We start from the raw sequence: 12,940 nt of genomic DNA, 5'->3' as shown, positions 1-12,940 counted from the left end.
AGGCAAATGATAAATTTTTGCAAGCTTGACTGGGGTCATGTACCATCGGTAGATCATTTTCATAATATTTTCTCTTAATGCATTACATGCAGTAAATTTAATACCGGTGGTCCATAACTGTTCCCAGTCAGCAAACATAATATCATGACCGATATCTTGTGCCCATTTAATCATAGCTGATTTCACCGTTTCATCCTGTGTATTCCATTTTAGCAGCAAGTTATACATTTTTGATAGGTTCTTAGTATTGGATTCCAACAGTTCTGTTTCTAATTTTGACTTCTCTTTCTGAAATCCTATTTTCCTGTCCTGTTTAAATGTCTCATTTATCTGATGGTAATGCAGCCAATCTCGAACCTTAGGCTTTAGTTTCTCATAACTCTGAAGTTTCACCCTTTCACCATCATATTCTAAAATTTCATGATATTTTGGCCATTTAGAATCCATATTAAGCTTTTTTACTTCCCTAGCTTCCATTGGTGACACCCACCTGGGGGTTTTACTTTCCAGCAGATCTTTATATCTAACCCAAACATTATACAATGCTTTCCTTACAATATGGTTTTTAAAACTTTTATACACCTTTACCTTGTCATACCATAAGTATGCATGCCAACCAAAGTTATTGTCATACCCTTCCAGATCCAAAATGTCAGTGTTCTCAAGAAGTAGCCAGTGTTTCAACCAGCAGAAAGCTGCCGATTCATAATAAAGTCTTAAGTCCGGCAGGGCAAACCCCCCTCTATCCTTTGCATCAGTTAAAATCTTAAATTTAATTCTGGGCTTTTTGCCCTGCCAGACAAATTTTGATATATCTTTCTGCCACTTCTTGAAACATTCCATCTTGTCCACAATCTGCAGCGTCTGGAATAAAAACAACATTCTAGGCAATACATTCATCTTAATGGTAGCGATTCGGCCTAACAAGGAAAGTTTCAACCTTGACCATATTTCCAAATCCTTTTTAACTTCTGACCAACATTTTTCATAATTGTCCTTAAATAAGTTCACGTTCTTGGATGTTAAGTTTACCCCCAGGTATTTTACCCTTTTTGTTATTTCCAAGCCTGTTTCATTCTGAAAGCTCTCTCTTTCTTCCATTGTTAAATTTTTTTGCAACACTTTCGTTTTTTGTCTATTCAATTTAAAACCTGCTACTCGACCAAATATATCAATTAATTCTAATACTCTTTTGGTACTGGTGTCTGGCTGTTGCAAAGTCAATACTAGATCATCTGCGAATGCTCTTAATTTATAATGTCTAACTCCGACCTGAACTCCTTTAACCAACTGGTCCTTTCTAATCATATTTAACAATACCTCCAGGACTGATATAAAAAGCAATGGGGATATTGGGCAACCCTGTCGTGTACCTTTTTCTATAGATATTTCTTCTGTTACCACATTATTTACAATTAATTTGGCCTTTTGTTGAGAATATATTGCACCTATACCGTTTTCAAAACCTTGGCCTACCCCCATCCCTTGGAGATTCTTTTTCATAAAAGTCCAACAAATATTGTCAAAGGCTTTCTCCGCATCCACAAAAATCAAAACTGCTTTCCTATTAATGTCAACGTCCAACAGCTCCAAAATATCTATAATGTTTCTCACATTGTCTGACATATGTCTACCTGGGAGAAAGCCTGTTTGGTCCTTATGAATCTCTTCTGCTAAAACTCTTTTCAATCTTTTTGCCAAAATGTCTGCAAAAATTTTGTAATCCACATTGAGTAAGGATATAGGGCGGTAGTTTTTAACCTGGTTCTTCTCAGTCTCTGTTTTCGGTATAAGTGAGATGAAAGCCTCTTTCCACGATTCAGGTGCCTTTTTCCCCTTCAAAATTTCATTGCAGACTTCCTTCAATGGTTGTGTCAACCATTCTTTCAACATTTTGTAGTATTTGGCCGTCAGGCCATCTGGTCCTGGTGATTTTCCCAATTTCATATTTTGAATGGCACCCTCTATTTCTTGTTCTGTTATTTCCTCATTTAAGATCCTTTTACTTTGTTCTGAGATTTTTGGTAAACCGTATTTTCTGATGAATTCTTCTATTTCTTGCTCGTTAATTGGCCCTTGTGCATACAATTTCTTAAAGAAGCTTTGAAAACAATTGTTGATCTCATTGGGTTTATGGATAATTTTTCCATCCATTTCTAAACTTGTTACAGTATTCATTTTCTGCCTTTTTTTCAATTGCCATGACAGAAGTTTCCCACATTTATCCGCCGATTCAAAAGTTCTTTGTCTCATTTGCCTTATCTTCCATTCTATTTGTTGGTTCATAAGCTCCATGTACTGCATCTGATAGAACTTTATTTCTCTCAAGATCTCATGGGATTTTGGTTTAGACCTCAACTTCTTCTCTCCTTCTTTTATTTTTTCTAAAATTTTTTCCTTCTTCTCATTTTGTTGCTTCCTCTTAATAGAATTTTGTTGAATCAGGAAACCTCGCATCATGGCTTTGCTTGCGTCCCAAATTATTCTTTTTTCCACATCTGTTTTCCTGTTGATCTCAAAATAATCTTTTAATGTTTTAAGGGCCTTCTTGTGGATCTCTTCATCCTTAAATAGGGTGTCATTCATTCTCCATCTAAAGGATCCAGTTGTTGTTAGTTTCATCTCCATCTTCACCGCATTATGGTCGGAGCACGTTTTTGGGCATATTTCTACTTTTTTTGTTCTTGACGCCAGACTGCTAGAAATCCAGATTTGGTCTATTCTTGTCCATGTCATTTTTGCTTCAGAGAAGAAAGTTCCCTCTCTCTCTAGAGGGTTCTTTATTCTCCAAATATCAATCAAGTCCATTGTTTCAGTCATTTCGAAAAAGATCTTTGGTAGTCTCCCTTCTTTTGAAATCACTTGTCTCTGTGCTTTGTCCATGTTTGTTGAGACAACTCCATTCATGTCTCCCATCATTAGGATTTTATAATCTAAAAAGTCAACTAATGTCTCATGCAACTTCCTAAAGAATTCGGCCTTCCCTTCATTTGGGGCATAAATTCCCACAATTAATATCTTTTCTCCTTGAATTTGTATTTCAATTGCCAGGTATCTTCCTTGATCATCTTTAAATATCAATTTTGGAGCCCACTTTTCCTTTGCGTAGATCACCACACCTCTTTTCTTTACTTTGTCTGATGAGATAAATTCTTGACCAAGTCTCTTATTTATCAGTAATTTCCTATGTATCCTGGCAATATGGGTTTCTTGCAAACATATTATGTCTAATTGTTCTTTCTTCAAAATATGAAAAACCTGTCTTCTTTTCCGAGGAAGGTTCAAACCATTACAGTTCCAACTAAGGAGTTGCAGAGACATTTTGTATTTAGGTAGCTGTTCCTCCAACTGCTCCAAGCTTCTGCTCTTCCTCTGATGGTGGTAGTGAAAGTCCAAATGACAAATTTGCTATATCAGGTGGTTCCCTCTCCTCCACAGTTCCTTTCTGCAGATCCTCCAGGTACTTCTCCAAGAATTGTTCTTTGTCCTGAATTGTTTTTATTTTAATCTTCCTTCCTTTGAAGTTAAAGGACAATCCTTGTGGAAACTCCCATCTGAATGGTATAGTGTTTTTCTTCAGCAGGTCTGCTAGGCTTTTGTAATATGTTCTCACCTCTAAAATGTATTTAGGAATGTCCTTAAAAATCTGTATCTGACAATTTTGGATCACCAATGCCTTTTGATAATGCAGATTCAATATTCTATCTCTTTCTTCTTTTGATCTCAGTGTAATTAGACAGTCCCTTGGTTTTTTATCCTGCTTTCTACCCAGTCGAAAGGCTGATATTATCTCAAGTTCCTCGTCTTCCTCCCATTCCTCCTGCCAAAAAGTTATGATGTTCTCTGTAAGAAATTTCACAAGGTTGTCCCCTTCCCCTTCAGGCACCAATCTAAATTTTAAATTCTTCTCTTTACGTTGAAGTTCCAGTAAGGAGAGGGCTGCATCATGCTCATTCACTTTTTTAATAATAGGCCCAAACTTTTCCCTTGTCTCTTCAGCCGTTGTTTTTGCACTTTCTGCAATCTTTCGTGTTTCTGAATTTTCCTGAATTAATCTATTTATAGAATCTGTGTTAGATTTAACACTAGCTGTATTCACATCCAACCTTGTTGTCAACTCTGTTAATTTTTTAGAATTCTCTGTCGATAGCTTTGTCAATGCTTCCAGGGATTGATTTATTTTAAGTAGTGCCTGAGTCATAGGATCCATAGAAGCTGGTGTTTTTTCCTGCACAGCTGCAGTTCCTGATATAGAGCCCCTTTTCTTCTGAGATTGTTTTGCTTTCTGCCTTGTTACTATCTCTTCTGTAGGGGCACTCATATCCTCAAGGTCGTTTTCACAGAGTTGATTCCCAAGTGGAAAATCCCACTGTTACTTTTCCAAGTGCAACAGTTTCACATAGAACCCTCTAGAGGGAGCATTCAATTGTATCCAAATGGCAAAGATAGAAAAAAAAAACAAAGAGGCAAGGAAGTATAACAGTAGCCAGAAGTTTCCAATATCCAAATTGTAATGTCTCTATTTTCTATGTGGCCAAAATGCAACAGGGTACGTCTAAGGTCCGGTAACTTTGTTGCAAACAAGCCCCCACTTCTCAAAGTTTGACAGTCCACGTCCCGGTGTCTTATTTGCGCCTGTGATTTTAGGGGTCCCCCGCTTGCCGTAGCGGGTAAGACCCGAACTAACGGAGCAGTCCTGCCTCGGAGCTCGAGGCTCGGACCGCCATTAAGCGCTGGCGCCGACCGGAAGTCTCTGCTTCATGCATTTGTCATATAGTCCTGGAAGGCTGTAATCCTGCATGCTGACCTATTTTTCTATAGAATCTCTATAGCTTATTGTCTCTCTGAAGCTCAGCAGGCTCTTTTCCGTTGGAAATATATTGTTAAAATGTAGGGGTTTTTTTTGCTTCACAGCCTCTCTACTAATCAATCTATGAAGGCTTTACACAATGATTATTAAACCTGCTTGTAAGAGCCAATGTGACTTGGTTGTCACATTTGTCTAATGTCCTACGTGTGGCAGGTTGTTTCATACTATGCAAAATCCTTAAATAAGTGAATGTGGCCCCTGAATGAATTTAATGCTTGTCTTGAGAAAGACAAAATGTTACCCACCCTTGGTTCCAATATCTACAATGAACAGAACCCAAGACAAGGTTAATACAGTACTTTTAAAAAATAATCTGCTCTGTCACTAGAAAACATCCACAGTACAAACAGGTTACACTTCAAATTAATTGACTTTAAATTTAACAAATTAACATAGTGGAGTGGGGTGGGGAAAATATGTGTGTTCCTATTACCAGGTAATCCAATCTCAAGTTCGTCCAGGTTCATCTGGAGTAGAATTTCAATAGTTTCTTTTTAGCTTTTCTTCTTTATCAAGAATAGTCTGCTTTAAACTCAGAGAAGCATCTTCAAACTTAGGGTTTAGCTCCAAGACCTTGCTGAAATCCTTCATGGCTTCATCAAAGAAACCTGCCTCAAAAAAAAAAAAAAGAGATGCATTTGTCTTACTCTGCATATGACTATTGTACTATTTTTCTGTATCTCTTCTATCAACACAGTCTATTTAATCTCGCTGCCCTGCAGAAACTTCAACTGCTTACTTCCACTGTCACTCATAGAACCCCCCACAAAACCCAAATTTGTTGGGTTGACCTAACAAATTTAATAAATGAATAATAATTATTTGCACCCTTTTGTTTTCCAAAGACACAAAAAGTGCACACCAGATACTATTCCTTGGTATAGTGTAATGATTAATATACAGAATAATAAACTCTGAACTAATTTATGTTTGTATGTCTGTGTGATTGAGGCTTCAATCATCTGGCTGTATGAGTAGACGGAATTACAAAGTAGGATATAGAATCTATTACAAAGCAGTTATGCCCCCCACTTGCCTCTGAGGCCATTTCTGTGCACTGTTCCTTTGCCTACAGTGGGTGTTTTCACCTCATATATTAGTTAGCAATACTAATCTTAATTCATAGGCCCAATAAGACAAAGCAATGGGTATTACAGTGCAATTGTGTAGACCTGTGTTATCCAAATGCTTGAGTAAACTGTTTACATGTACAGTAGAAATATATCAGGTTGAGCAGGAAATTAAGCAAGGTTTTAGTCACTGCCATTATACTTTGAACTGATCTGTTTCTGATACATTAGTTTGAATCTTCTTCATAAAACCTTTATCTAATAAATCACAGCACACAAGTAAAAGGGCAGAATCTTCAAACAGACAGGAAACAAAGCAGCTTTTACAAAGTCAACACACTTTATGGACACTGTGCCCTTTCAGATAGTGGGTCCTTGTGTTCTAGGGTCAAACATTGCACAAGCACTTTATTTTTACAGTACTGCATTTCTAAAGTGGAATCTTATGGGAATATGGTGTTATGTAAGCCCAAGGGAAATCACGAAATGTGCTGATACAGTTTTGCATTGCCTTTTTATTCCATTTGTTAAAGGGGATGTGTTGGCATTCGGAAGGGGGGCTTCCTCTGTGTTCTGCTGAAATCTAGGTTTCCTCAGTGGAAGGGACCGATAATGGCAACAAGGTTTCTGGAAAGACTGCTCACCTACACTAGCAATAAGCCATCGGTCGGCAAACTAAGGCCAACGGGCTGAATCAGGCCCAACTGCCTTCTAAATCCGGTCCATGGAGGTCCGGGAATCGCCGCATGGATCGCCAGTGCACATGTTCTTTCCCTCCTCCCTCCCTCTCCCTCACACGGCGGCGCAGCAGTGCCTCCTCCCTCCCGGCTTTTCCCCACCCTGCCTAGAGGAGGAAGGGGGCTGGGCTTTGTTGGTGCCAGCCCCTCTCCAGAGTCCTTTCGCACACCGCTCATCACCCCCCCTCCGCCACCGCTAGCCCCTGCCGCTCACAAGACACAGGTAAGCAGCCACCACGGCTCATCCGGTGCTGTGGAGAAGGGAAGGAAGAGTCAGGGGGTGGCTTACCTGAGTAGAATGTGTCCTTTTATTTAAATTGCACTACAAATACAGTATGTGCAGTGTGCATAGGAATTCATTCATATACCTCATTTTTCTCTCTATAGGACGCACTTTTTCCCCTCCAAAAATTAAGGGGAAATGTGTGTGCGTCCTATGGAGCGAGTGCAGGCTCCTTGGCTTCAGCGATAGCAACGCGAAGCCTCCGAAGCGCAGAGGGAGCGCTCCCTCCGCGCTCCGGAGGCTTCGCGTTGATTTCGCTGAAGCCTGGAGAGTGAGAGGGGTCAGTGCGCACAGACTCCTCTCGCTCTCCAGGCTTCAGGGATAGCTGCCTGAAGCCTTTGGAGTGCAGTGGGACCTCACGCTGCGCTCCAAAGGCTTTGGGTTCCTTTTGCTGAAGCTGGGAGAGCAAGACTCTCCTGGCTTCAGCAGAGAGGGAGAGCTGCGCAGCGCCCCTTCAGCGAAGCGAGAAGAGAAATGGAAGGGGATCCGTTTCTCCTGCTGCTTCGTTGAAGGGGTGCTGAGCAGAGAGGGGTCCAGTGCGTCCTATGGTCCGGTGCATCCTATAGAGCGAAAAATATGGTATTTTTTAAAAAAAATATAGTGCAGCTCCCCACAAGGTCTGAGGGACAGTGGACCGGCCTCCTGCTGAAACAGTTTGAGGACCCCTGATAAGCCCTGGCAGTGCACAACCACAGGAGAGCACTGGGTTTATGCTAGGGCAAGGAGCAGAAAGTAGATACCTCTCAAATGTTTAGCAGCAGCAGAACCTCTGATTATACTGTTGAATATAAAGGTAAAGGTAAAGGTACCCCTGCCCGTACGGGCCAGTCTTGACAGACTCTGGGGTTGTGCGCCCATCTCACTTAAGAGGCCAGGGGCCAGCGCTGTCCGGAGACACTTCCGGGTCACGTGGCCAGCGTGACATCGCTGCTCTAGCGAGCCAGAGCCGCACACGGAAACGCCGTTTACCTTCCCGCTGGTAAGCGGTCCCTATTTATCTACTTGCACCCGGAGGTGCTTTCGAACTGCTAGGTTGGCAGGCGCTGGGACCGAGCAGCGGGAGCGCACCCCGCCGCAGGGATTCGAACCACCGACCTTTCGATCGGCAAGCCCTAGGCGCTGAGGCTTTAACCCACAGCGCCACCTGCGTCCCCCTACTGTTGAATATAAGGTGGGGCTAATCAGAAGTTCAGCTCAAAATTAATTCCTGCACATAGAATTATTTAATTTTAAGTTAGAATTAGCCTCTATTCTGTGGATCTTGGGATTGATCCTGCAAGCCTGAAGTCAGCCCTGTTTAGGGAAATTTTTAATATTTGATGTTTTATTGTTTTTAGTCTGTTGGGAGCCGCCCAGGGTGGCTGGGGAAACCCAGCTGGATGGGCGGGATATAAATAATAAATTATAGTGGTGATGATGATGATGATGATGATGTTAGGGTGCAGCCTCACTTCATACAAGTGAAGCCTAAGAGGCCTGATGAGCACTGATGTGCACACAAGAATCTGCCTCAGAATTTTGCTAGACAGGGGTTCCTCAACAAAGTGGAAAAGGTTCCCAGAAGGTAGAAAGTTTTAAAGCCATCTGTCAAGAGAACCTACTCTGAATGTTGCCAATTGAATTAAGACAAAGAAATGCATTAAAATATCCAATAATGAAAGCTTACTTCCATACCTAGCCTATATAATATTAATCCTCGGTTATAGTATGGGACTTCAAATTCAGGCCAGGCTTCTATAGCTGCTGTATAATCCTCCATTGCTTCATAGAAGTCAACTCTCAAATACTTGATCTGTCCCCTGTTGTTAAATGCTGTTGCCAGATCATGACTGATGAAAAGAAAAGGAAGAGGGTTATTGTGAATTGTGATGCCTAAACATAAAATGACACAGAAAATCTGTCAAGATTATAAAAAGTTAAGACACGGCTGAAATAAAGTGAGTTTTAAAAATTAGGTGAATAAAACAATTTATTTTTTGCTTAAAATCAATCACACTTTGGAACTACAGGAAGAAGATGCACACGGTAGTCACAAATCTGTTGCAACATCTTAAGCAACAACCCAGGGCTAATCCTGTGCATGTTTACTCAGTACAGTGAGGCTTGCCTTTGAAGTAAAAGTACACAGAATTGCAGCCTTGGGATTGCTTGCAAAATCACTTCCTGTGTAAATGACACGGAGGTCCGTTTCCCAAATCCTTATGTCCTTGCATTTAAATCCCACCCTTTTCTCCAAGTATTGTAATGTGACGTCAGTACATCTCCCCCTCCTCATTTTATCCTCCACATCGACCCTGGGAGGTAACTTTGAGGCAGTAGTGACTGACCCAAGCTCACCTAGTGAGCTTCATGGCCCAGTGGGAAGATTTGAATCCTGCTCTCCCAGATCACGCAGTCTGGTACTCTAACCACTACACCACACTGCCTCCCCTTCCTTCCTTCCCCCCCCCCTTTTAAAAGGGAAAACGAGGGGCAGCGGCTGTGAAGTTCATTACTGCAGCAGAGACTTTGAAGGATTTTGGATGAGGGGGAGAGAGAAAATACGTAACAGCTTCCCTGCGATACACACACACGATATTAATCTCGTCTATTGGAATTGGACTTCCCACCTGCCGGCGCATGCGCAGTACTCGATGTAACTACTGTACAGCTCTTCCGCCCTTTCGTACCGCTGCTCCCGAAACGCTGCGTGCGCATCACGCAGGACGTTCAGCGCAGGCGCAGACTCAGCTGTCGAGCCTCGGTCCATTATTATTAATATTATTATTATTATTATTATTATTATTATTATTATTTTAACGGCCGCTGTTCGGATGTGAGTTCGGTTCCCAACACGCAGCTCTTCCTCCCAACCCGACCACAAAATATCTACCGTGGGAGCAAAGCCCCCTTCCCTCCCTCGCGCGTGCCCGCTCGCGCCCAACCGTCCTCCGTGGCAGCCCTTGGGGCTGAGGCAGCCTCGCGCGTCTCTCCTGCCGTGACGTCATCGGGAAGTTCCCAACCATAGATCTATTCAAGAAATGAAGACTCCCGAACGTTTCGGAGCTTCCGGGTTAGTTTGAGATATTCGCTCGGATGGCAGCTAAACGGAGCACATGCGGTTTTTAATGGTGTAGTAAAGTTAGTCTTATTTAGAAAATTATTCTTTGGTCAAGCAAAAGGAGTGAGGCCTTGTGGGAGTTTCATCAGCCACAAGGACCCTGGGAAAGAAGTGTGTATCTTTAAACTCTAGACTAGATGTCTCCTTGGTTGAAAGCTTTATGGGAACCAAGGAAGCCTTGATTTAATGAGAAGATCTAACACCTGAGTTCGAGGGTGCAAACATCCCCCCTCAGTGATGCTATCTGTCCTTGAATTGCTTGGGAATGTGTCTCTGGCTAATTTCCACGGAAGGGAGGAAACCCTTTGATTTAAAGTTTGGATTCCAAATTGGCCCAGCTGTCAAGAAGTAAATTGATTGACCAGCAAGCCGGTCATTGGTGTATTCAAAAATAATTTGAGTCTTATGATTGGCTTGAAAGTTACGACGCAGAATGCGAATTGTGAATAAAGGATCAGGGAATTGTTTGAGAAATTGCGCTCTCTGCCATTGCTCTGCAATCCGCATAGAGGCCCGGCTCTGATGTCCCATCTTATCAGCCGTCGTTTTGCCTTTTGAAATGGAGATCTTCAAAAGCCTTCAACTTGCAGAGTCCTAAAGGTTTCAACTATCCTATTGTGTGTTAGAGCTTGTGAGTATGTATAGCTAGGTATACTATGCAATGTTCTTATTTTCTTATCTGTAACGTTCAAAAGAGTGCCTGCTATTCTAGCATGTTTTTTACGTTATTTTAAAATAAACCTTTTTAGAATGAAACTGTTTTAGTTTGTGTGCCTTTCCGGAGGGAATGGCTAAGTCCTAGCCTTACGCTTGGTTACGCTCTACCGTAGAACTTCTGCCTGCAAGTCTGTGGATGCAGCTTGTGGAACAGGGGGACAGCCAGGTTAAATGGGTCACAGCCTTCTCCCTGGGTTGTGGTCTGGGTCCCCTGGATATAGGGAGTGGTGGCAGCCCTACCGGGTCCTGTTTGTTCTGTTCTGAAAAAAGTAATTCACCCGCCAACCTTGCCCTGGGCGTCCTAGTCTGGCCGGAGAGCAGAGACAGGAGAAGGGAGGGGCAAGCGGTTGGGGGTGAGCATTACTACATGTTGGCAGCGTGGTGGGATTGAACTTCCCACGGAAAGGCACTTTGATCTTTTAAAAACTTGGCACGAATCTTTTGTGGGTTACAGGTGGTTTATTTTTTTGGATAGTGATAGTTAGGAGAATGGAGGACAGTTTGTTAACTTCGCAACAGCAATCATTACAAACTGTAGATCAATGGGGATATTTGGGAGAAGATAGCTCCCTCCCGGTGGAAGCCGACCCCCCTAGAACTGTGAGCCCTGGAGTGAAATCCGCTTCCTGGTTTTCGGATGGCTCGGAAGCGGAGGAAGAGTTGGCGGATGCCAGTAAAATAAGCACGGTCCGGAGGGGCCAGCGAGAGTCCTGCATTGTGGACAGGGGGAAGGACACGCCAATTAACCAAACCCTATCCCCTCGTGAGGAGGCAGAGGCCGTGGTGGACTCCACGCGTTCTAGAAAGAATTATTCTGTCCATGCAGAACCTAAAGAGCCTAAAGAGATGGATTTCTCAGAAGGACATGATGTGGAGTGGATGCGTGATCCGGTGAACGGTGGATTCCGCTGCCGAGATAAGTATCCCAGAGTGAACCAGTCTCTTTTAATGGGACCAAGAGCTAGCCGGATGGCGCCTCACGTTCAAGACCTGTCGCAGCAGCCACAGGAGATGACTGTAGGAGACTGCCGTCGAGAGCCGCCAGCGCCGGACGTTCGCCGGAGGGTGAGACAGCGTCCAATCAGCCCAGGCAGAGTCTACTCGCCGGTGAGGGCTCGAGAGGTGCGTGTGCCGGTGCGAAGGTACGAGGCAGAGGAGGAGGAGGAGGAAGAGTACTTCCAGAGACCCCTGCGTGGATACGCAACAACGGCGGCGGAACAGCTACACGCCCAGGGGCAAAGGCCTCCTAACCCTACACCAAGGTATGAACCTGTCCCGAGGAGGGGGGGAGACCAATACCAACGGTCCCCTCCAGGACTGACTTTAAGTAATCTTAACTGGAAGGTGTTCCAGAAATACCACCCCCCCACTGATGTCCTTAGTTATCTAAATCTTTTTGAGGTGACTTGCCGGGACATGGGGGTTGCGCCAGAACTGTATATGGCGGTGTTACGTCCCCTAGTTTGTGGTGACTTGTCAGAGCTTATGGGACACCTCCCCCCAGATGATATGAATGACTATGAAAGCTTTAAAAAATTAGTCATGCAGCGGCATGGCTTACATCCTGAACACTATCGAAAAGCTTTTCGGAAAGTGGAAAGGGGAGGGCTCACTGACAACATTGCAGTCTTCTCTGCCAAAATGGCCCAAAACTTTGAACTGTGGCTTGCAGCCGAGGGGGTGGAGGATTTGAAAGGGATCAAGCAGCTGCTGTTAATTGAACAATTGATGCGCTCCCTGCCCCCAGAAATTGTTAGTTTGGTTGCCGATAAAAAGCCCAGGACGCTGGCAGAAGCCACCGCCCTTGCTGAATCTTTTTGGCTGAACCGCACCCATCTTGTCAATAAAGGACAGAGTAACATGTATAAATCTACAGCGTCGTCGGGAAGGTCCGCCCCCCCCATCAAAGAATCCAGCAAAGGATTGCCCACACCTGCTAAAGACTCTGTTGCAGCTGGGGGAGAGCGTGCTAAAGTGCCCCCGAGTTCTGGACTGTGTTTCTTTTGCAAAAAACCGGGGCACGTAAAGGCAGTTTGTCCCCAGTTGAGTGGGAAGAACCCCCCCGTTCGTACCTCCACCCCTGCTGTCCGTATGATACAGCAGCAGGAGGAAAATTGGGAGGAGAAATCAACAACATCTGGAGCAGTGGAAAGTTTGGCTCTG

At 43.5% G+C, this 12,940-nt stretch overlaps 1 protein-coding gene across 2 annotated transcripts; it reads right to left on the bottom strand.

The window, feature by feature from the left end:
• Positions 1–5,152: 5,152 nt before the first annotated feature.
• On the bottom strand, positions 5,153–9,850 carry TTC32 (tetratricopeptide repeat domain 32). 2 transcript variants are annotated; one of them, XM_079970201.1, is made up of 4 exons: positions 9,751–9,850; positions 9,570–9,717; positions 8,635–8,789; positions 5,153–5,478 (listed from the first exon to the last, which is right to left on the bottom strand). In XM_079970201.1, the coding sequence occupies exons 2-4, from the start codon at positions 9,707–9,709 to the stop codon at positions 5,351–5,353; spliced, it is 423 nt and encodes a 140-aa protein (XP_079826327.1). In that variant the 5' UTR covers positions 9,710–9,717; positions 9,751–9,850; the 3' UTR covers positions 5,153–5,350. The 2 variants fall into 2 exon arrangements, with proteins under 2 accessions (XP_079826327.1, XP_079826328.1); XM_079970202.1 differs by lacking the exon at positions 9,751–9,850 and having other exon boundaries at positions 9,570–9,738.
• Between the last annotated feature and the right edge of the window lie 3,090 nt (positions 9,851–12,940).

The sequence above is a fragment of the Podarcis cretensis genome (genome assembly GCF_951804945.1).
Source record: "Podarcis cretensis genome assembly, chromosome: 3".
Taxonomy (NCBI): Eukaryota; Metazoa; Chordata; class Lepidosauria; order Squamata; family Lacertidae; genus Podarcis; species Podarcis cretensis.
Note: the sequence above shows the minus strand (reverse complement) of the source record. Positions and strands in the feature narration are given on the sequence as shown.